Below are 21491 nucleotides of genomic sequence, written 5' to 3' on the forward strand. Positions count from 1 at the left end.
CTATGGTACTGGTCTCAATAAGGGAAGCTGCGTCATTCACACCACTTCTGAGAGAGTTTGTTCTTTATACAGAGAGAGACTAAGGTCACCATATGTTCAAATAGTAGCTTTAGATGACATTTACACTGCAAAGCTTAATCTTGATCAAAGGCTCCTCAATATCAAGACAGAGCGGTCACAGACTGCATATTTAATCGTATTTCACACTGAGCTCAAAGCATTCCCTTTCTGATTTTCCCACTTCTCCACAGAGGCATACCTTTTTTAATGCATCCTACAGTCCTGCTGAAAAAGCCCACCAGCCGTGACGCATAGTATCCATTTGAATGAAATATATATATTTAAAAAAACTTTCTGATCAGTGAATATCTCTCATGCACAATGGTAGTGTTTTCCCAACTCGGTAGCTTCGTAACGCTCAAACACACTCATAACTCTTTTACCTATTTAGTTCTGCGCCTGACACTCTTGATTTTAATTAACTCTTTGAAAAAACTGACTGATCGACTGCATTGGCTCACATCCGTAGGACAGAAGCTTCATTGTTAAAATCAAGAGGCCATAGAAACTTAAGGAAAACAAATCTTATCACTCCCCCACTTGCATATTTGTCCTGGCTCCCAGTGAGTTTTAGGTCTTATTTTAAGATCTTCCTCTTGCGCCTAGTTAAATTCTTTTTATATATTTTGCAATCTCTCGAGAGTCACAGTGCAGCCTGACATCCTCGAGCAGAGGTCTCTTGGTTTTTCCAACCACTCAATTTGTTACTTTAGGAGAATCTGACTTTTCTGTCTGTGCCCCTCAGCTTTGGAGCTCCCTGCCTGAGCATCTCGAGCAAATCTGGAACACGTATCCCCTCTGTAAAATTCCCTTAAAAAACTTTTTTTCTAAAATGCCAGCTACTCAGTTTAACTGAAAACGCTGTAGTCAGTAGTATTACTGTCATACTTGCACAGGCCCAGCATCTGAAGCCCGAACGCCCAGCAGTGTGTGTCCGTCGGTGGGCAGAACTCCTCGGGGCTCCAGGGGTTTGGTCTCAATGGAACTGCAGTCCACGTGGAGGGAAGCAGCTCCGTGTTGCACGCTGAGGGCCAGCTTGTGCCAGCGCAGGTCCATCAGGGCCTCCACTCCCTCGCCAGAGAAAACGCAGCTCTCCAGGTCAGCTGCAGGGTCTACCCCTCTGGTTCGAAGGGACAGGGTGCCATCGGGGCCGTTAAGTTCTACAGAGAGCTGGGTTTTGGGCCAGAGAAAAGTGGGGGGTATGGAGATGAGAGGCCTGAGCTGGCACCACTTAAACACTCAACAGTATGTTCAGTATTCTCATGCAATGAAAAATGTACTGGATCCCAGGCTGTCTGAATGGCAGTGGCTTCAGCAAAGAGTAATACCTACATGCATCTACTGCCTAACAAAGCTGTAGAACACAGCGGCAAAGATGAGGTAAAGCGGAAGACATATTAATTACACACACGAGCTGTACAGCCAATCAATCACTCCTAATGAGGCGGCTTAGCCTTCATCCATCATACACATTGAGTATTTAAATCTGGCCTCAGACTCTTAGTGATTATCAGGACTCTAAGGGACTCCAGTGCTTCATCATGGAACACACATGAATAACAATGAAGGTGAATGAAAGAGGGGAGCAGGAGATCCAGGGAGGAGTGACAAAGAGACAGGGAGCGAGCGAGAGGGGTATCGGATGAAAAATAAGAAGGGACAAAAGGCATATGGAATGAAAAGGGGGGGGGGGGGGGGGGGTGAGAAAATTGAAAAGATGTCACAAGAGAGAAGAAATCGAAAGGGAAAGTGGATGACTATGCAAAAGAGAGATGAGAGGCGGCGAGAATGAAGAGACAAAAAAGCGGGATGAATAGAGGGCGAAAGATCAAGGAGGTGAGTAGTGGGAAAGAGGGAATGGCGAAGGAATGAGGTGGAGGAGGAGGAGGAGGCATGCAAGAATGCATAAAGCGGGGTGGGTGAGGCAATGTGTGAGCTGCACCTGTGGGTATCCCTGCTGATCAGATAGCTGGAAGAGGTAGATGGTGTCCCTCAGGGCAGCCTTCTTCAACGCCAGGGTGAAGGTCATGGTGAACTCCTCAGGTAGGCCATGAGGGAACACCTGACTGGAAGACACAAGTTCAAAAGAGTCAGTGGCACGACATTCCTTCAGACACAGGAGCTGTGAAATTACACAAGGCTAAAATTTAAAGAGGAAATTCCTCCAAAGGGAGAATGTCAGAGTAAGTCGATAAGCAAGACAAGTATCTGACTGTAAGAGGCTTGCACTACAAGTTGGGAGTATGGCATTTAAAGCAGTTATAATACATGTTTTAGGGGTTTCTTATGAGACATTTCTGCTTCTATAGTTAAGAGAAGGACAACAAACAAAGAAGGAATGGCAAATGACAGAGACGTAAGTTGTACTTACAAGACAGGTATTTTTTAGAGGTAAGTTGAGACCTAAAACTGAATTAAATATGAAATATTGTACTCAGTATTGAAGAATGTTAAAAGTCGCAATCACTATTAGTCCAAATAAATGCTAATGTTACATTGCATTTGCTGACTGTGCACATAAAACATTCATGTGTACTAGAATGCTCCCGAAGGTCTTTCGCTGGTATATTTGGGTAAAAAATTCACAATAAACTTGTAGTATAACATATCTCAAGTGATCCAGGAGAACAGATGTCTGCCTCTTATTGGCTTTTGGTTTCAGGGTTTAGAAGACAGAGGACTTAAGTCAACCACAGGTCTTTTCACCCAGAGCAGGTGAGATAGCATAAAGAGAAACAAAACCTGTAGGAAGTGGTGGAACAGTGGGCTAAAAAGAAGGCTTCTCCTCAGAAAAGTGGGACTCAAATGTCATAAGCAGCCACAAGCAAATGTTAAGGTTTGGCTTGACTGTTCCTGAAGTGCGAGCAAATGTGGGAGGATGGAGTGGAAAAGAGAGTTCTGCCGACCTCAGCTTTAACCTAAAATATTATGTCACTAGTTTGTTTCTCCGAAGCACCCAAAAAAAACCTGTAAATTATAAATAATATAATAGATAATGGTTTTAAAAAGCAGGATGTTTTAAAACGATCGTGATATTTGTGGAACTATAGGATTCAGGGTGTTTGGATTTTGGGCCCTATGGGCGAGTAAAGTCAAGATGTCTTGGCTGCTTCAATTTTGACCAAATTTTTAAACATGTTTCTCCTGTGAAACTAACTTTATGGAACAGCAACGGTAAATTGTTTATTAATCACAGCACCCAAGGGCAAACAGCTCTGACCACCCACTCAATCAAGTCTTTAGGAGCTGACATGATCACTTAGTCATTTGGCATAAAAATAATGGGTTTCTGTTTTATAAAGGAAGAATTTTGACAATGCCATCATGGAGTGGACATTTTGATATTAATTGTAAAGAGTACATGGAAAATCAGCAGCTTTATCTATATTGAAAAAAAGCTATTTGCTGCTCTGCACTTAATATTACTTCTATTTGACTGTGGAAACAAGACTAGCTTTTGCAGGAGTTTCATCTTTTATATCATAGCAACACTGAATGAAATACCTTCTTGAGAACTTTATGTATAAATGTATACATTTGTATGTATTTGTGCACAAGTGTATTTGTGGGGCATGAATGCTTTTGTCACAGTTTGCTGGTATATAATGCATAAACATGATCTATCTACAGATAAAAGCAGCCTGACACCAGAGAGGAGCCATCCCCTTTAATTAGGCTTTCGACACGCTGAGACAACCTTTGGGTTCATATATCATCTCTTTATGTCCTCATGAGTACAGTGACAAAGTAATCCTGTGTGTGTGTTTTAGGGTTTCCACTCACCTGTCTGAGCTTTTTTATATTCTGCGCACATTTTCTCTCTGCCTTTGTTTTCCATTTTGCCCCCCCCCCCCCCCCTTTTCCACATTCTGTGACTGCAGCCAGCGGCGCAATGCAAAGCCCGTGTGTGTAACCCCCTGGCATTAATTTTCATAGGAGATACAGTCCGGCAAGCTTCATCCCTCAGTTTTTGGTCAAGGGCATCTAAGCGCACGGATATAGTGTATGCACAGGCACAAATATTCACTGCATGGAGGTGTGTAGATGTATTGAGAGATGAAGGGTTCACAAACAAGCCCAGTGAAATGCATGCTCACTGAGATGGTAAACACTTTGAAATATTCTCTCCTGCTCTATTTCTTTCTCTCTCTCTCTCTCTCTCTCTGCACACACACACACACACACACACACACAGAATTGTTGATGGTGGCAGCTGGTTTCCCACTCCTAGAAGTGGGGTGACAGTGATTTATGACTGAAGGAAGATCCAAGGGAAAACAGCCAACTACAGGACGTCAAAACAAAGAGAGGATGAGTGGGAGAAAAGGTGAGTAAGAGAAAAAGTGGAGAGAGAAAGGGAAAGAAAGAGAAAGGCAGGACGAGAAAAAAAAGCTATGGTGAGAGACCAAGAAATAATCGGTATGCTATGAAAATGCACAAAAGTTCTACTTTAACTAATCTTCGATAACATATGCAGGTATAAGAAGATGGTAAGAATGTTCAAGACAAACAGATGAACAGAGAGAAGAGACAGAAAAACCAATGCCGAGAATAGTCGTTTTGATGTCGATTAGCGACGTCAGCTGCAAGGCACTAAACCACTCGCGCAATCTATTGACTTCTAATTCAGAAGTACTGCACCTCGGCCAATCCTACTACCTCCACCCTTAAAAACACCCACACGCATATGCACACAAACATGAAATGGGGAGATAAATCACTTATTATGGGCCAGACAGATTCAGATCTAGTCTCTCCCGACTCTGAGAAAAAGTTACTTCTGCTTCCCTTGTTTAAAAAAAAAGAAAGAGACAGAAGGCAGAATAAAGTGAGTGCAAGCCAGGGAGGCACAGGGGAAGACGGGGAGAGGAAATCTAATGTTGAAAAAGCAGATCTCTGGTTTAAGATGGGAATATCACCTGGAGAGGCGTATAGGCACCCTTATACTGGGTTCTAACTGTGCTGGAATCAATTGCTTTCTGTGGAGAGGGCTTTCTATCCCTGAATGTATTACACCAAACTAACTGAAAGGAATTTTAAACAGCTAGAACTTGACACATAAAAGGAAGAAATAGTTTCAAGCTATAGCGGACAAATGTTTGTTACGCATTGTAACTTTTTCCCTATGGCTAGCTTCTCTGTTTTTGTATTTTAAAATATGTACTGTATACAACTTTCGGAAGAAAATGAACTTTGCAGAAAGCACACATCTTACAAGTGCTGTTAAAAAAAAAAAAACACTTTGGATATGGGAATTTCTGCACTGCTCATGGTGTTCAGCTCATATCACTATTGCATGCACTGACCCAAGCCTTTTCCCGGGCCCGAAGCAGAATTGAATTCACTCGTCAAACCTAGGGTGAGGGCACTCTGATCAAGATTAATGGTCTGCATCCGTTTGAGCGGCTCTGTGAGGGTGTACTCAGGCACAGCGGCGCTTTGAGCTAAATCCTGATGTCAGCATGCTAAAATGTTCACAGTGACAATGCTAACGTGCTGATATTCAGCAGGTATAATGTTTTTATTTTAGCGGGTCTGTATACTAACCTTTCTGAATAAGCTAATCACAAAGTACAGCTCAAGCTGTTGGAAATGTCATTAGTTTTGCAATTATCTAGTCATAAACCAAACTTATTACACTTCATCCCGAGAGGAAGATGAATGTGTGATTCAAATTTCATGACCATCCATCTAATAGTTGAGACATTCCACTCAAAACCATAAATGTCAGTCTCTTGCTAGTGCTAGATGAAATGTCAGGGGATTTTTAAAGTCATTAGGATTCATCCTCTGGGCACCGTGAATGTCTGTGCTAAATTTCATCAGTTCATTCATCAGGCCATTTGATTGCTGTCAGACATTCATTGAAAGTAAAATATGTCTCCAAGGTAGTAGCGCTAGAGGAAAAGTCGGTGGATCGACAGTGTAATTAGAATTTATTCCCAATGGATCATGAAAGTCTGAGCAAAATTCATGGAACTCCATCCGGTAGTTCTAAACCAACAGACCAAAGAACTGACCAGCTGTCACTGCTGTAACTCAAGGGATATCGATACTATGCAACTAACTGCACAAATGCTCAACAGGGTGATCATAGCAGCTCCAAGGATGCCCACGCCCCTGAAAGAGATTTAGAGAAAACATGAAGGGACTGTATAAATCATACAAAATAAGTGTTTTCTGGCTATTACATTGAGTCTGGACACCAGAGGCGAATCAACCTTAATGAAAATGCGTGTGGCTTTGAATCAATAGTCTGTAAATAATTTCAGGTTGTGATACACAATGTGGCGTCACACCATCAGATGCTGAATATCGTGATATTAAGTATTGATTTCAGGCTTTTTAGTGTCTGTAAAACATGTTTTATATCCTAAAAAAATATCAAGGCTTTTTGTTTGTTTGTTTTATGAGTTTCTCAACTGATTTGCTCTCACATACACATTTACCAGTAACGGTAACATTCACAAAATGGGGACTTGAAAACATGAAAACAACAAAGTGTTGATGTTAAAACACCTGCATCCCCTGCGGCTGTCCATGCTGGATTCATTTGCTGTACCACGCAGCCAACATTAGTCAGGCAATCAATTATCGCGTAACGGCATGTAAGTTGACATATTGCTATAAAAAGTATATGTTTCGCTCTGCGCTGACTCATATTCCCAATCTGCCTTCTGTTTATATTCTTTTAAATGGTAAATGGTAAATGGTCTGTATTTATATTTAAAATAAAATCTCTTTTCCTCTCTTTCACTCTTTAGCTTTTCTTTCATTCCACCTCCTACACATTTGCTCTTTCATGATCCTTGATGGTGACAGAGACATTTTACGAGCATCACAACCCTTACCTTTGCACTATTATCTTTGGTTACTTATAATTATGTTGAACATTCAATTTCATTTAATTGTACAGCTGTGCTCTGTGACTCTTGTGTAAACACACTATAAATTGCGGCACTTTTGCACCGTGATAGTCAGTGTCATGTTCATTCAATGAATTCACTTCTATCATAAATAGCTGTCATCGGCATCGGCATTGGCTTCGTGCCATGATATCACAGAATTACTTCTAGTCACTGTAGCTGCACAAAAGAAATGGGCTCAAAGCAATCAAATCATATTGTGCAGAAATTAAAATGCATGTGACCCAGCTGTGACTGGTGCCCATTTTACTGTCAGCAGACAACTGACGAGAGGCGAGAGACAAGTAGCTTCATCTGGCTGTCACTCATTTGTGTTAGCTTGGATTAGCTGAATGGATTAACCTCTGATACAAAGCAAAATGGCATTTTCCAATTACTGTACATACGTCTCGCACTTCAGTCAACCTCGGCGGCTATGAATTAAAAAGCTGCCTGAGTGACAGGGAGTCTGAGCTGGACAGGGGCCATTTATTAGACTGTTTCACAAACACAGTGTATACACCGGAAAATGGGTAAACTCTAATCTAAAATCCCAAACTGTTCAAACAGCTTGAAAATGTTGAAAATGCAACTTCTATGCAATTTAAAATGAACGTGGCTGTATTCTAATACACTATGAAGTGAAATGACTGTTGCAGTAGTTCTCCAGTCATTTACTGGTTAATTGTAAATCATGGCTAAAACCAAAGAGCTTCATAAGTGTATTATCAGTGCCCATCACTCAGAGAGCTGTGCACCATGGCTTCTCACAAGATCAGAAAAGTTGTAAAGTCATATCCAAGTGTCTTTAAGTGCCAGCAGCCATCATGCAAACCATAAAGTCAGAGTAGCAGGAGTTTCATACTGAAAATTTAAAAAGAAATGTAGCAATGTGACCCCTGAAAGAATCCAAAGATCCCCACCATGGCCATTCTGATGAATCTGAGCAACTCTGATACTAACATCAAGGCAGATACAGCACAAGGCTGGACACAAACCAAGAAGAACTTAATTTTTTCCAAGATAAGCACATGATAGCTCACATGGACAAAGAGGATCATTTTCATTTCCGTGCCAGATGGGACATAAAAAAACCTGCTTGGACAAAGAGACAAAGATATTCTTTGGTGGAAAAAGTAGAATCCCTAAGAACACCATCTCTATGGTCAACCATGGTGGGGGTAATGTAAGACTTTAGGGGTGTTTTTTAGCTGAAGGGCCAGACAACTTTGTCAAAAGTAAACTGTGAGAAAACAGAAGTGCAGAAAGCTTGTGAAAGAAAACATCAAGCAGCAAAACTTTTACATGGAGACATACAGAAAAAAAGTGGTCAAGAAGCGGTTATAAGAAAGCAATATCAACATGCTGGAGTGGCTCAAGCAGAGTCTAGATCTGGAAATCTGTGGAGGGAACTAGAGACTGGAGTGAACCTCAAAGAAATGGAGAGGAATTGAACAGAATCCCAGTGGTAAGAGACAAAAAGCAAGTGAGCAATGATATGAGTAGCTTGATTGCTATAGTAGCAAATAGAGGCTTTGCCACTGGTTACTGAGAAAGACTGCAATTAATTTTGTGAATTAATAATATTGCATTAATAGAGGAATGTGAAAAAAGTGAAGTGTTAAAACGCAACTAACATAACTTATCTCACTTGGAGTGTACCAGCTACAGTCCAAATCTACACTGGTTAAAATTTTAAAAAGAATCTTTTTAAAATTACATTTTCAATAGGTATGCATAGTTTTGGGCTTAACTGTATCATCACATGCTGAGCACAATACACTTCAACTGCTACTGATACAAAAAGCCTGAGAGTTTGTTCTGATGCTTTCACTTATTGCCTTTAACCCTCTTGTTGCCCCACCATGACACCCCTTATCATCTGCTCCCAACCTTCACACTTCTTCCAAAAGTTTTAGGCACTCTTAGAAACTCAAGTGGCTAAGACCCTTCCACTTGATGAAATTTAAGAAGACGAAAGCAAAACAACAGAATAGAAATCAATCAAAATCAACAGAGAAGGACAGAATTATTATGAACACGTGTTAATAACCCCCTCTGATTTTATTTACTTTACTGTGAGGCAAAAAGCAAACATCTCCTCAGATTTACTTTCTTCACTCTGACAAACCTCTATAGAAGAAAGGGAGTTCTATGTATAGAGGGAAACAGAATGAAAGGCAGCCAACAGGCAAAGCTGATGTGCTGACATTGATTATTTTCTGTCTCAGTTAAAGAGAAGTCACCCAGGTAGCGTTCTTCACCGATAAAACTGACAGCAAAGCTCTCAGTGGCATCAAAATTTCAATAAACACTGGATCCTAACAAAATCCCCAACCAGCAGCAGAGAAGAGATAGAGAATGGTGTTCCCGTCCTCTCTTTGTATGGTTAAAGGCAAAACAAAAACATCTTGGATTTTCCTCTTTGGCTCCAAAGATGCAGATTTTCCGAGAAGTGACAGTGTTATATTTTAGTGTTTCCCCCCTTCTCTCTCTGTTCAGAAGAACGACTGCTCTCTAAGCCTGTGACAAACAATATATGTGACACTTTCAGAACAAAATGTCTCAACCAAAAAAGAATGTTTTGTAGACAGATTTATCGAGCCTTCAAATGAGTGGAGCGCACAGCTCACAGCGCTGGACAGAGTGATAAAATACTCGAGGCTGACCCATTTGGCAAGCACTGAAAAAGAAAAAAAGTGCTTTATCGGTGAGCAGGAAGAAGCACAGCCGTCTGAAAACGCTGCAACAATTCACAAGAACTGGAAAAAAAAAATACTGAAAAACAGTCAGCACAGAAACCCCCAATAAGAAATTGTCACACAATTCCAAACACAATCTTGACTCGACTGCTGTGTAATAACCACATGAAAAACCCAGGAAGGCTTAATTACACCATGTCATGCAGCAAAACCATGTTATGCAAGGAAACCATGAGCTGCTGGGTTTTATGGCTGTAGGCTTCGTTGTCCAGAAACAAGTTCAGAAAGAGCTGCAGCCATTAAATTCAAAGTCTTGTAATTTAAAAAAAAAAAAAAAAAAAAAAAATGTGTCGGCATCCGCATCATGCCTACTAATTAAGACATCATTCTTAAGGTTTCTGCTCAGGCATGTAAGTCTGACATTTTATTATGAAAGCTGGTCATAATAATGCGGTTTCAACCGAAAAGGCTGTTCGTTTTTACAAGCCAGCGTCAGTGGTGAAGAGAAATGAAGCGGCATTTCTGGAAATGCAATCAACAATTGACCTACGATGCGCGGTTTGCCAAGAGCCTGCTTTTTTACACAGCAACCATTGGACGGCGCTGACATGTTGAGTGAGGGTTCAGAGGCTGAATAGCCATAAGGTGTTCAATCTCTCTGCATTTCTCTTTGTTCAGACATGGCGTGAAAAGACAGAACCTGTCAACGTAGGCCCACAAAAAACTGAAAATCCAGCAGAAAAATTCACTTTATTTCTCTCCTGTAATGCGTTCTCTTGCACCTCGAGGTGTACACAATGTGTTGGTGTGAGATGCGTTTGTCTGTAGGTGCTGGGAAAATGCACAGAGAACTTACTTGCTGGGTCGTAAGAGCGCTGTCTTGCCCAGGCGGAGGATGACAGGTCCTCGAGGGTTGCGGATCTTCTTGACATCTGTGCTCTTGAGCAGGGAGAATCGCCTCACCAAGTTAAAGCCTGGCAACAGAAGGCATCCATCAGCACCCACATAAATACCACTCAGAAACTGTGTGTGTATTTGAGCTCGTCTTTTCACCCGTGATATTGTGCCTGGCCGTCTGAGGAAACTTCCAATCATCCACTTGTAAGGACGGGCACTGAACATCTGTGGGAACAAAACAACTGCATAAAATGTTTTGCAAGAAAAAAAGTCATAAAGTGATGTATGTAAACAGTAAAAATTATTCATTCATGAGACGTAAAGAGAGAAGTTTCTATAAATATAACCTCAATGTTGAGTGTAATGGACAGAGTTTGTGTCAGGGAGAACCAGCAACTTCAAACATATATACATTTGAGAATAACAGAAATATTGATCCAGAGGAGAGAGAGAGAGAGAGAGGGAGCAGGTGAAAAAGAGATTTACAAAAAAGAAGTGTAAAACACAGAGAAGAAGATGAAATGAGGGCAAAGCTGTGCAGAGTGGAACACAACCCGGTCTGACAGGTTGTCTAGCGCCGAGCTTGTCTGTCGCGGTAGCCTCCGTTTGATGGATATGTTCTCACCCTGTCAGGGGAGGTTGCAGAGAAAAGTGTTGCCTGTCAGAGCGGCCTGCCTGACTACAGGAGGGGAGATGTGAGATGTGTAGAAAAACCGGCCTGGTACAGGTAGACATGGACCCTGTGAATCACTATGATCCACAGTTAATTGATCTCTTTGGGGCCCCGAAAAAGACATTCTACTGTGGCACAGTTTTTCAAGAAGTTTTTTTTATTTTCCTTTACTCTGGCCGCACAGAATCACGAAGCAGGTGGTGCCCTTTGTCAAATAAAAGTACAACTTAATAATTTTCTCTGAGTTGTGTTGCTGTCAGTAATATTCTAAATGATTAATATGTGCCTCATGCTTGGGCGAAGGTTACATATGTGATCATATTCTCTTTATTTAACTCAACTGCAGAACAGACCTTTACTTGAGGCAGGCTTGTATACTATATTTCAGATGTTGGCTTTTATTTGTTGATCCCTCTCTTTAATAAGTATAATGATCCATATTTTCGTATGAAATCTTGTTTTCATCAACCCCCAGTTGCTGCATTATGCTGCTGATACAAAGTTACCACTTTGTGTGATCATTTCAAATTAAAAGCCCTCAGGCGTTTCAGTGAAAAGAAACCCTTCATTCCTTAGCAGGGATTTTTACTGTGAAATGTATTTCGGGACCGGCAATATTTTGTTAATGCTGAAAATGCGGGGCCGGAGACTGCGCTTTTAATTGGTTAAGTATGTGTGTCAGAAAGTCTGGCAATGTAAACCCAATGAGCTCTGAAACATGCATCTTGAGGGTTGTTATGTCTTTTCAGGAGTGTAAGGACTAGCATATGAAAAAAAAAAATAACACCAGAATTAGAAAATGTTGGGTTATTTTGATATATTTGATTAGCAAACACGAGACCCCTTATGAAACTGTGCCTTCAAATAAAGATGAGACACATGAATGCAATCACAAGGACAATTATCATTTCATTCAATAAAAATAACACCAGATGTGATACTCGTCCGTGCAAAAAGTTACTACACTCTTGGACTCAGAAGCCAGCACCTTTCAGCACGATATAAGTATTTGTAGGCATCAGATGCAAGATGTTTGGCAGTTTCCGTGCATGTACTGCTGGATTTTAATCCTCGAACAATATGTGGGATTCAAGTCTGAATTCTGTCTAGCTCATTTAGTAACATTCATTTCCTCTTTTTGAGCCATTCCTTATTGGATTTGTTAGTGTGCTTATGATCATTGTCAGGCTGAGATCAGAGCCTCAGAGTATCTTCCTGTGCTTGTTTGTTATGATAAGAACTCATATCTGAATCAATGACTGCAAGCTGCCCCGTCTCTGAGGCCCCAAACCAACCCTGAACCATGACATTTCCACAACCATGCTTCACACTATGTATGAGGTTCTTCTCCTAAAAAGCAGCTAACATATATTCCGTGGCCAAACAACTCCATTTGAGGTTTATCTGTCCAAAGCACATTATTCCAAAAGGTAAATTGTTGTTTATTGTTGTTTCAACAGCACCCCGCAGGTGAAATGAGGGCAATCTGTTTCTGATTGTAGACGTGTACTTTGACACTAACAGTCGCAAGAGTCTGTTGAGTCTGTGATGAAATTCTGTGCTTCTTGGAAACTTCTTTTTGCATAAAACATTCTTGTCTGAGGCTGAATTTGCTGGTCCATCCAGCCATAGACAACCTGGCAGGCATTTAAAATCTCTGTCACTAGTAGATGATTGTTCTCACAGTTGAATGATTTATTGGAAATAGTTTAGAGATCCTTTTAAAATCCCTTGCCAGACTCATAAGCATCCAAAACTTTTTTTATTTTCTGAAGACCTGAGAGATGTATTTAGTTATTAGCATGATGACACCATCGACTTCAATTACAAAGAGAACAGTGGACCCTAAACATCTTGAGTTTAAGTAAACAGGTTCCACCTTTCAATCCATAAGGAGATTGTAATTATTATCACCTAATTTGAGACCCATGATTTTCATTCAAAGGCTTGTAGGTGGCATAAATGCAGAGGTGTAACTTTTATGTGGCTGATTCACTCTGTTTAAACTGCGTAAAAGACTACAAAATAACAATTTTACCTAACATTTAATTGATAATATCACATTTGTTAGTTGGTGCTGTTTTACAGAGGAAGTGCTTTCTTGTTCAAATTTGTTCAAGATGTTGAAAACATCAATGGGATTTACTTATTCTACCACATCACTGTATACTGTTGAAGTTTTTCGTGATATATCTCTTTTTTGAAATCAACAAGTGTTTGTTTCAAAAATTACTGGAAATTTCAAGTGGTGAATATAAGCCTTTGTAATCATGGCAAACTACACTATAAGATTGCAAGATATTTTAAAAAATAGAATCAAAAAGTATAATTGACTGATTTAGACAAACCTTTTACATTGCAAATATGATTTTCAATGAGTTGGGTTGATGTTATAATATTGGGAGTGGCATCAACTTAATATTATGTGAAATTTAAACTCAGTTTCTGTTTGTTGATTCATAACAGTTAATTGAAAAAAATGTCTTTTTATAACGGAAGAAAAGCTAATTCTCCTGTGTAGTGTAGTCTTTTGGTTGAACACAATTTCACAATTTCATAGAAGTCGTCATAAGTTGATACATACTGTTGCATTCATTTTTTCTCCTTGTTTAACACAAACAATATTTTTTAGAGTGTACAATTGCACAGTGTGAGAGAACAAAGCTTGATATTTGCAGTTATTTAGCTCATTACATTACATTTATCAAGATGGAGCTTGGCTAATGGAAAATTGTATATGCCGGAATGCACTAAAAAATACATCCTACTTCAGACGTGGGGTTCGACTTAAGCGCTTATCGTTGACGGTTCTCCGACACTGCATGGAGTGATGCTTCAAAGCATGGAATAGCGACATAATGTTTATGTATCTAACCACAATTAAACTTTTTTTCAGGATGGAAGTGGCACCAAAGTGGGATGAAACAGGCTAATATAATTACAAAAACAATAACATCCAACCGACTTTAATTAAGAGCTAGAAATTTAATTTCACGGAGGCCCGCTCAGAAAAAAAAAATCACTTTAGTGCCGCACCTATTATCAAGCTCATCGCTTGACATTCTGCAGTTTCTCCTCATCTCAAAATACAAAGGCCGTGTTTCAAAGTGCAGCACATTGCAGCCTGTCTGCCTGCAATCTTATTGCTGTCTTCAAGGATAAATCAAGGCGTAGGAACGAGGTGTCAAACAGTGGTGTTGAGGGAAGCTGAGAGAAACTTGAGATGAAAAGTCAAAGAAATTGCATAGATTGGATATGACTTTTGAACAACAGATGTAGCGGAGAAAGTATCAAGCACAGGTTTTCAGCCTTCCGAGACTTCTGATACTCTCGTTCACTCTACTTTACAGCCTGTCTTACATGCCTCCAGTCACACATATCACACATACTGTATTTTCTACTGGTCGATCCTGAAACCTTCTCTGCAAACTCAGCACAAATTCCAGTGTTCAGCCCCACAAAGACATGAATATATTCACACTAACAGTTCGTCCTCACAACTCCCATGGCAGGGAGTTTTGAAGTCAAGATATGGTAAAATCCACCTTTCGTCACTGCTTACTCTGCTGCCTTTATTTCTCACTTCCTTTTCTTGTTTTTTCATCACCGCCCCATTTCCATCAGACAGAATCAAGATGAAGGCTTTTGTCAGGAACGGAGAGATCCTGGCTGCAGGCAAGCGGGCAGAACAATGAAAAGTTAAACAACACAAGAAAAGAGAAGGTGGAGAGAGGAGGAAGACAGAAGCGGAGGGGAAGTGAAAAATAAGAGGTAATAGGAGGTGGGAAGTGTCGCTTGAAGGAAAGCAACCTGACCTCAACACCAAGACAAGCACTCTTGAAGCTGCATTTTTTCTTATCTGAGGTAACGCTAAGAAAAGCGGACTGTTTCCTATCCCAAGATAAAGGTTTTAAGAGGCATCTTATCCCATAAATACGCTGTTGTCTCTCCAGTGACCATTTTAGGACATCTTAGCTCATGCTCTGCTTACAGCCATTTGGCTCAGCTTTCATTAGTCTGAGCTGTCTGAGCTGTTAGCAAGCTTAGCTCAACAGCTTCCATCAACTTAGCAGCACAGTGGACTTAATCCTCGAGGGTCCGCGTAACATTTTGTAGTTTGTTATTCAATTTACACCATCAAAATGAACCAATAAAAAAGGAATTTGAAAATGTTCATTATTCATTTTATTTGATTACTTCACAAATGGATAGTTGCCTCTCAATTTAATTTTTAATTGTTCACATTTGGGTTGCTGCTTCAGAATTAGATTTTTTAAGAAAAATGAAAAATGATTCAGTGTTTGAACTTTCCATTTCTGTGTTTGGTAACATTAGCAACCAAGGGAGCCTGCAGCTGGCCACAAACCCAGTAGTGCAAACATATTAGGCATAGTTAATACATATACAGAGTTGATCATGCATTATTTTATTAGCTATACTTTACATTAAGCATTGCTAATGGGCTTTGGAGAATATATTGTCTGTCACAATATTCTGTGTCCAGATAGATTTATTATTCATTTATGTAGCCATTTATTAGACTATAAGCAAAATTTGAAGATTTGTATTCATACACCTACACCTGCAAACCTACTCTAAATACAGTAGTCAATACATAAGGTTACTACATGGTCAGTTATGCAACATAATATACGTAGCACCACTGGACTGATCCACTTCAACCATAAGTGCAAAACACGGACATGGAAGTTTTTGTTGAGACACATTTGTCATTTTACCTATTTTAATGATGGAAATTAGACAAAAAACTGCATGGATTCTTTAGCACGGCATACTTAAGCATTGTGGCAGCATAATACGAAGATATCAACTAGAGAACCTCGCAGCTTGGGAGATTGATGTAGCAAAAACACAAGCTACAATGACATCAGGGTGTGTGCACACTTTCATGCAATTTATTAAAGCCCTTTTAAGAACTCAACAAGTAAAATTTAATACCCTTTCTTAGTAAAACGCTAAAGCACATTAAGGGTTTGGGGAGTGCTTTTAATAATCAGTGGTAATACCTGTAGATATACATCTGAGACTGAATGTGATGCCAATGTCATCATTTGACAAAATATAGCCTGGTCTCACTTTTTCAATAAAATCATACATAACAAATGTTGCCAGCGCATTTGTAATTTACTCAAAATCCTTCATTTAAAATGCATACATTTCTAAAAGGACAAAACTGCCTTACTGCACAGCCCTGTAGTGTACAGAAATAGCGACAGAGCTGTCAAAGCCACCTTTGTCCAAGTTAAGAGTGAGACTCACGAAAAAGGCCAACAAAAAAGAACCTATTCCATTAACACGAGCTTGACATGCCACTTTACACTGTGCGATGTGTGTTTTTACTTGGTAAACAGCTTGAAAACATGTTACCTTGGAGCTGTGAATCAAGTTAAATTCTGTGTTTACTTGTTAAAGTGTCAGACTTTCGCTCACAGTCACAGGAGAAACAAGCTGCTTCACAACTCCGAGGATGGATGATATTTTAGTGGACTGTTGCACACTCAGGCACTTTGGCAGTTTGGCAGAAGGCACACAGTGGAACTTGAACCCCATTTCCTCTCAAGCTGTGATCAAAGGGAAGTATTTGCTTGTTGACAAGCTAATTAGCACAAAGTATGAGTGCCACTCCAGGATCCTGCTAGTAGCTGCATGTAGCCTTAAAGAGATTGGATGGTCTTGGCTGAGTTCACTTGCTCTTTGATGGGTTGCGTTTGAGTCTTGCCAAAGCAGGTAATGATACTACACTGGCAGTCATGCAGCACACTGCTGAGAGTGTTCCCCCAAGTCTCCATCTTGCCAAAGATAAAAATTCAGGACATTTAAGGTCTTTAGTGAGGTAAAATACTGTTTTTTGATGTACACACAGCTACACTTAGGTTGGAGGGTGTACAAGTGAAATGTGTCATGCGAGGGCACACCTGGATGATTTGATTACTGTAAATGTGTCAATCAGGAGACAGTAAGAGGTCTCAAATACAATTTGTGCTGAGCCCAAGACGAGAGAAACATACCGTATATTACTCAAGGCCTTCACTATCATACAGAACTGTGTACATGCATTATCCACTCAACTGTAGCTGACCTACTGCCATATAATGGCCTGAAATAAGTCATGTGTGACCTTTCTTGCATTGTGAGTGATATTTAACAAACTTCAAAAGGTTTAGAAATCAATGGCCTTATCTACCAGTGCCTTGTTATGGCCAAGCCTGACTATTAATTCTGTTTTCGTAGCAGCTAAAAACTTGGCAGAGTGTTTTCATTAAGGGGAAGAGGTCGGAAGTGTGTTCCCAGTGTCAGAGTGTGCTATGTGGTTTGGAATAGAGAGCGTATGGTAGTTACTGAATGTGCTTTACAATGTGGCATTCTGAGATAATTGGTCTGGGCTGCGGATCAGCAGAAAGTCAGACTCAGAGGGAGAGTCTTCCAGGTCCTGGATCTATTAACAACATGCAACATATGGGAAGGAGACGGGCATGCTGATTCATGTGGTAAATGATTCAATACAATGAATACAGCCTGTAAGGTTAATGTGTGGGAAAAATGACAAACTGAAATGTTAATATAAAGAAGGAGAGATTGAGACAGAGGCAGACAGTGTGTGTGTCTTACTTGCCCTGTCGGGCAAATGAGACAGTCAGGAGAGAACATTCCTGGTTATTTTCCAAAGATAAAATTGCAGTGCAGAGGAGTGGAAAGACTTAAAACACAGCACTTCGGGGGGATGAGCTCACTCATTTTCCCCTTGTAGGCCTCTGGCCCACTTTCAATATGCTCGTACACGTACAGACGGATACAGTCTGACTCATGATACACATTTACAAGCTTTTCATACCAATAAACTTGGACAAATGAGATTGTGTTGTCTGACATAATGTATTCCATCCTGTGTGCATGTACATACTGAGACATGAATCTGGATTAGATCATCAGAGAAAAAGCTCAAAACATTCAGCATTTATTAAAACATTTTAATGTACTGGTCTAACCACATTTGTCATGTTTTGGTCATTTTTATGACTGCACTGTACTGAGATGGGATCCACTGCTACTGAGTTAATAGTGTTTAAAAATGTTTGTGCCCTCATTACCTTTTTTGCAAGTAGTCATGATGGGGGCTCCAAATGCACTAGTTTTCTGCAGTGCATAATGATGGTCATGCACTGGTTGTTTAAGCCTTACAAACTAGCATAGTCACGATAGTCACACTATCGTTGCCCATAAGGCCTAAATGTGGAGATGGAGTAAAGATGGCTTCTTAACGTCCCTCTCTGGTCACTACTTACACCCCTAAGCATATTTAGATTTTTTCTTTATCCATTAAAAGAATTTCTTCCTGCCTTAAAATGGTTTAGATGTAACTACATTGTTGCCTCCTATTTACTGAAGATGCCGCCTCTTCGTCTACCCATTCATCTGTCGCTCAAGCACACCAGCTCATCTGCAACTCTGCTCACACAATGTAAAACTGCTACACAATAGCCAACAGTAACATTGGACAAATTCAGCCAGGCATGTTCGAACCACAACCTGATTCCGAGGAAGAACAAGCATACAAAAAGCCCCACCCTGCAAGCTGACAGAATTTTTACCTTAGGCGTGTCACATATTAAACCCGGCTGCCTGAATCTGTTGTTAATGCTATCACTAATTCAGTGCAGGTTCAAGGCAGAAATGCTCTGCCATGGAGGATATTCGCTCACGATGTCCTCCAGCCTACAAAAACACAACATAGACATATTCACAAGGGGAAAAAAAGATTTTGATCAGGGAAGGCCCTTAACTTCTGTAGCCCAATGTCTCTGAAATGCAAATGTCTACAGTCCCACTTCCAGATACCATAAAATGAATATTTAAAATTATACAACTCAATAATTTTGTATTTAAAATGGCTACTGACTACTCTTCATGCAATGTGAAATGAGGCCACTCATGGGAACCATGGTAACAAACATCAAATTATCACCTAATTCATACTATTTTAACATCTTTTATATCATTTTACACTTTTGGTTCAGTTTCTCAGCTGCCAACACCTTTTAACAGCTTGCATGCTACATGTCCCACACCACGCAAGTTATAGGTTAGCTGGTGATAATGAATATTTTTCTCATTAGTTGATGAAGACCAAATCTGGGCCAAATGGAAATTAAGTATCACACACGTTCATCAGGTATCAGATTAATGACTTGAAGTAAATGCTGACTGCTGGATCTAAAAATATTGTTTACTATGATTGTTACCATGTCAACATTAGCACCCACATAAAGAGTAATCAGTGCACATCATTCCCACACATGTGGGCCACTAGAGACCTCCTCTGCCTTCTTGTAGACCCACTTCATTTAATAGTGATGGTGGAGCAGTTACATAAAGGAGCAGAAGTTCATATGTAGAGGTTAGTGGTGGTGAAAATCGGAGGACTTTGAGTCAGGAGAGTTTAAATCCTGTCTCAGACCATTACAACTATGTGATTTATTTGACATAATTATCATTTAGACTTTTGTTTTCACTCATTTTTTGCTTTGCTTGGTGCTTACTTGGGTTTCATTCAGTGTTTGAATTTAAGCACCACAGGTACTGGTTTAGCTTTTGAAAAGGATCACGGTTTGGATTAAAATACATCCCGCTGCTACATATACCACATGTTCCACTTTGTACTTGTCCCGGGTGACGACTATCAGTGATTTTACATGCACTTATTTTCATGTCTGCAAGCTTCCTATGTTATCAGGGTTACTTTCTGTTCATCGGTGATCAGAATGGATGATAATGTGCCTCCTGGCTTAGCAGAATATGGAGGAGGTCCCTACTGGCCTATACATATGGGAATGATGTGCGATGATAATGGCCATTTAATGAGCTGATAACACCTGAAACGGGTGACTTCCTAAGGTCATTACCAGTGTTGTGTTATTCAGCTGTAACATTAAAGTCAAGAAATCAATGAATGCTTCTTTAAACTTCCTAACAATCCCACTTCTCTTCCCTTCTCTTACTGCAGTTTACTAAAAAAAACATAAAAATGTCCTGAATGCTGTTTCAATATCACCCTTTTCCTTTACTTATGACTCAAACAGAGTGTATGAATTAAAACAGCATATTGAATTGTCTCTTTATGTGGTATTTATTTCCATCTAAAACGACAAGCTATTCTGTTAACCAAACCCGATGTAATCAATGTCTGTTTCTGCCACTAGCAGCCGTCCATCCCCAACTTCTACTCCGTGCAAATTAGGCTGTTACTACTACAATTCATTGAATCTTGAAAACATACAACTTAGCTCAAACACAGCCAGTCGGAAACAGAGTCAAAACAAATCAATACATAAATTGTTCACTTCAGACTGCTTAGGGTCTGCGGTGCAGAAAAATCCCCCATATCAGCAGCACGTTATCAAAGGCAGGAAAATTCAGCAATTTCATTTTAACTATGGGGACTAGTCTCTCTGTCTGCTACACTGCAGAAGTGCAGTGCAATCACCCAGCTCGACTCTTCAACACTAGTTTTACTTAAACCTGCTTTCCTGCTGTAATGTCAGCAAATTACCCCTGAGTAGTGATTTGGATGAGTCGGAGAAATTGCGAGTGTGTGTGTGCATGAGTGTGAGTGTGTGTGTGTGTGGCGCTTGCTGTGACAAAGTGTATAGCTGCACTTGAGAAAGCACTTTCTTCCAACCACTGGAGGGGAGGACTCTGGGGAACTGCAAGCTGACTCAGTCTCATCTGAAATGCTCTGACTAGGCTCTCCCAAGGGGGTCCCCCCTCCTCCACAAAGCTCCCTTCAGAGCTCTACAAGCTATGGAGGATTGCTCGGCCCCCCAAGTGATATCACAGAGCCGGCCCCTGAGAACATACTGGCAGTGTGATGAGGGAGTATGACAGTTGACAGTTGAGAGTAAAATAAATAAATAAGACGAGACAATAAAAGAGATTTCTCTTCACCTATCTTTGATTTCTGAGTTGTCGGTTTCTTTCTTCTGTCACACACACACACACACACACACGCACATTTCTGGGTATAAATAGCAACACATGCACGGTCTCTCCAAGTGAGCATTTCAACATGTGTATAGACATTCAAAAATGTGTTTCCTACACAAATACACAACCTCAGAATGATTGATGGCTTATGAAGAGGAACACAACCACACACGGTAAACACCCACGCCTCTTCACCACAGCCTAACCACGCCGCCACTATCGGCCACCAGCCATCATAAGCTGTAATTACAC

The 21491-nt window shown here is 40.3% G+C and overlaps 1 protein-coding gene across 5 annotated transcripts in view; it reads right to left on the bottom strand.

The window, feature by feature from the left end:
* The window catches only part of col16a1 (collagen, type XVI, alpha 1), a 133952-nt gene that overhangs the window by 49244 nt on the left and 63217 nt on the right, over nucleotides 1-21491 (bottom strand). For all 5 annotated transcript variants that reach the window (XM_051955854.1, XM_051955855.1, XM_051955857.1 and 2 more), the window contains exons 3-6: nucleotides 10721-10789; nucleotides 10524-10641; nucleotides 2003-2126; nucleotides 949-1230 (exon numbers count right to left, since the gene is read on the bottom strand). In XM_051955854.1, coding sequence (XP_051811814.1) covers nucleotides 949-1230; nucleotides 2003-2126; nucleotides 10524-10641; nucleotides 10721-10789 — 593 coding nt within the window. The remainder of the gene's footprint in view (nucleotides 1-948; nucleotides 1231-2002; nucleotides 2127-10523; nucleotides 10642-10720; nucleotides 10790-21491) is intronic.

This window comes from Acanthochromis polyacanthus, chromosome 11, assembly GCF_021347895.1.
Source record: "Acanthochromis polyacanthus isolate Apoly-LR-REF ecotype Palm Island chromosome 11, KAUST_Apoly_ChrSc, whole genome shotgun sequence".
NCBI classification, from domain to species: Eukaryota; Metazoa; Chordata; class Actinopteri; family Pomacentridae; genus Acanthochromis; species Acanthochromis polyacanthus.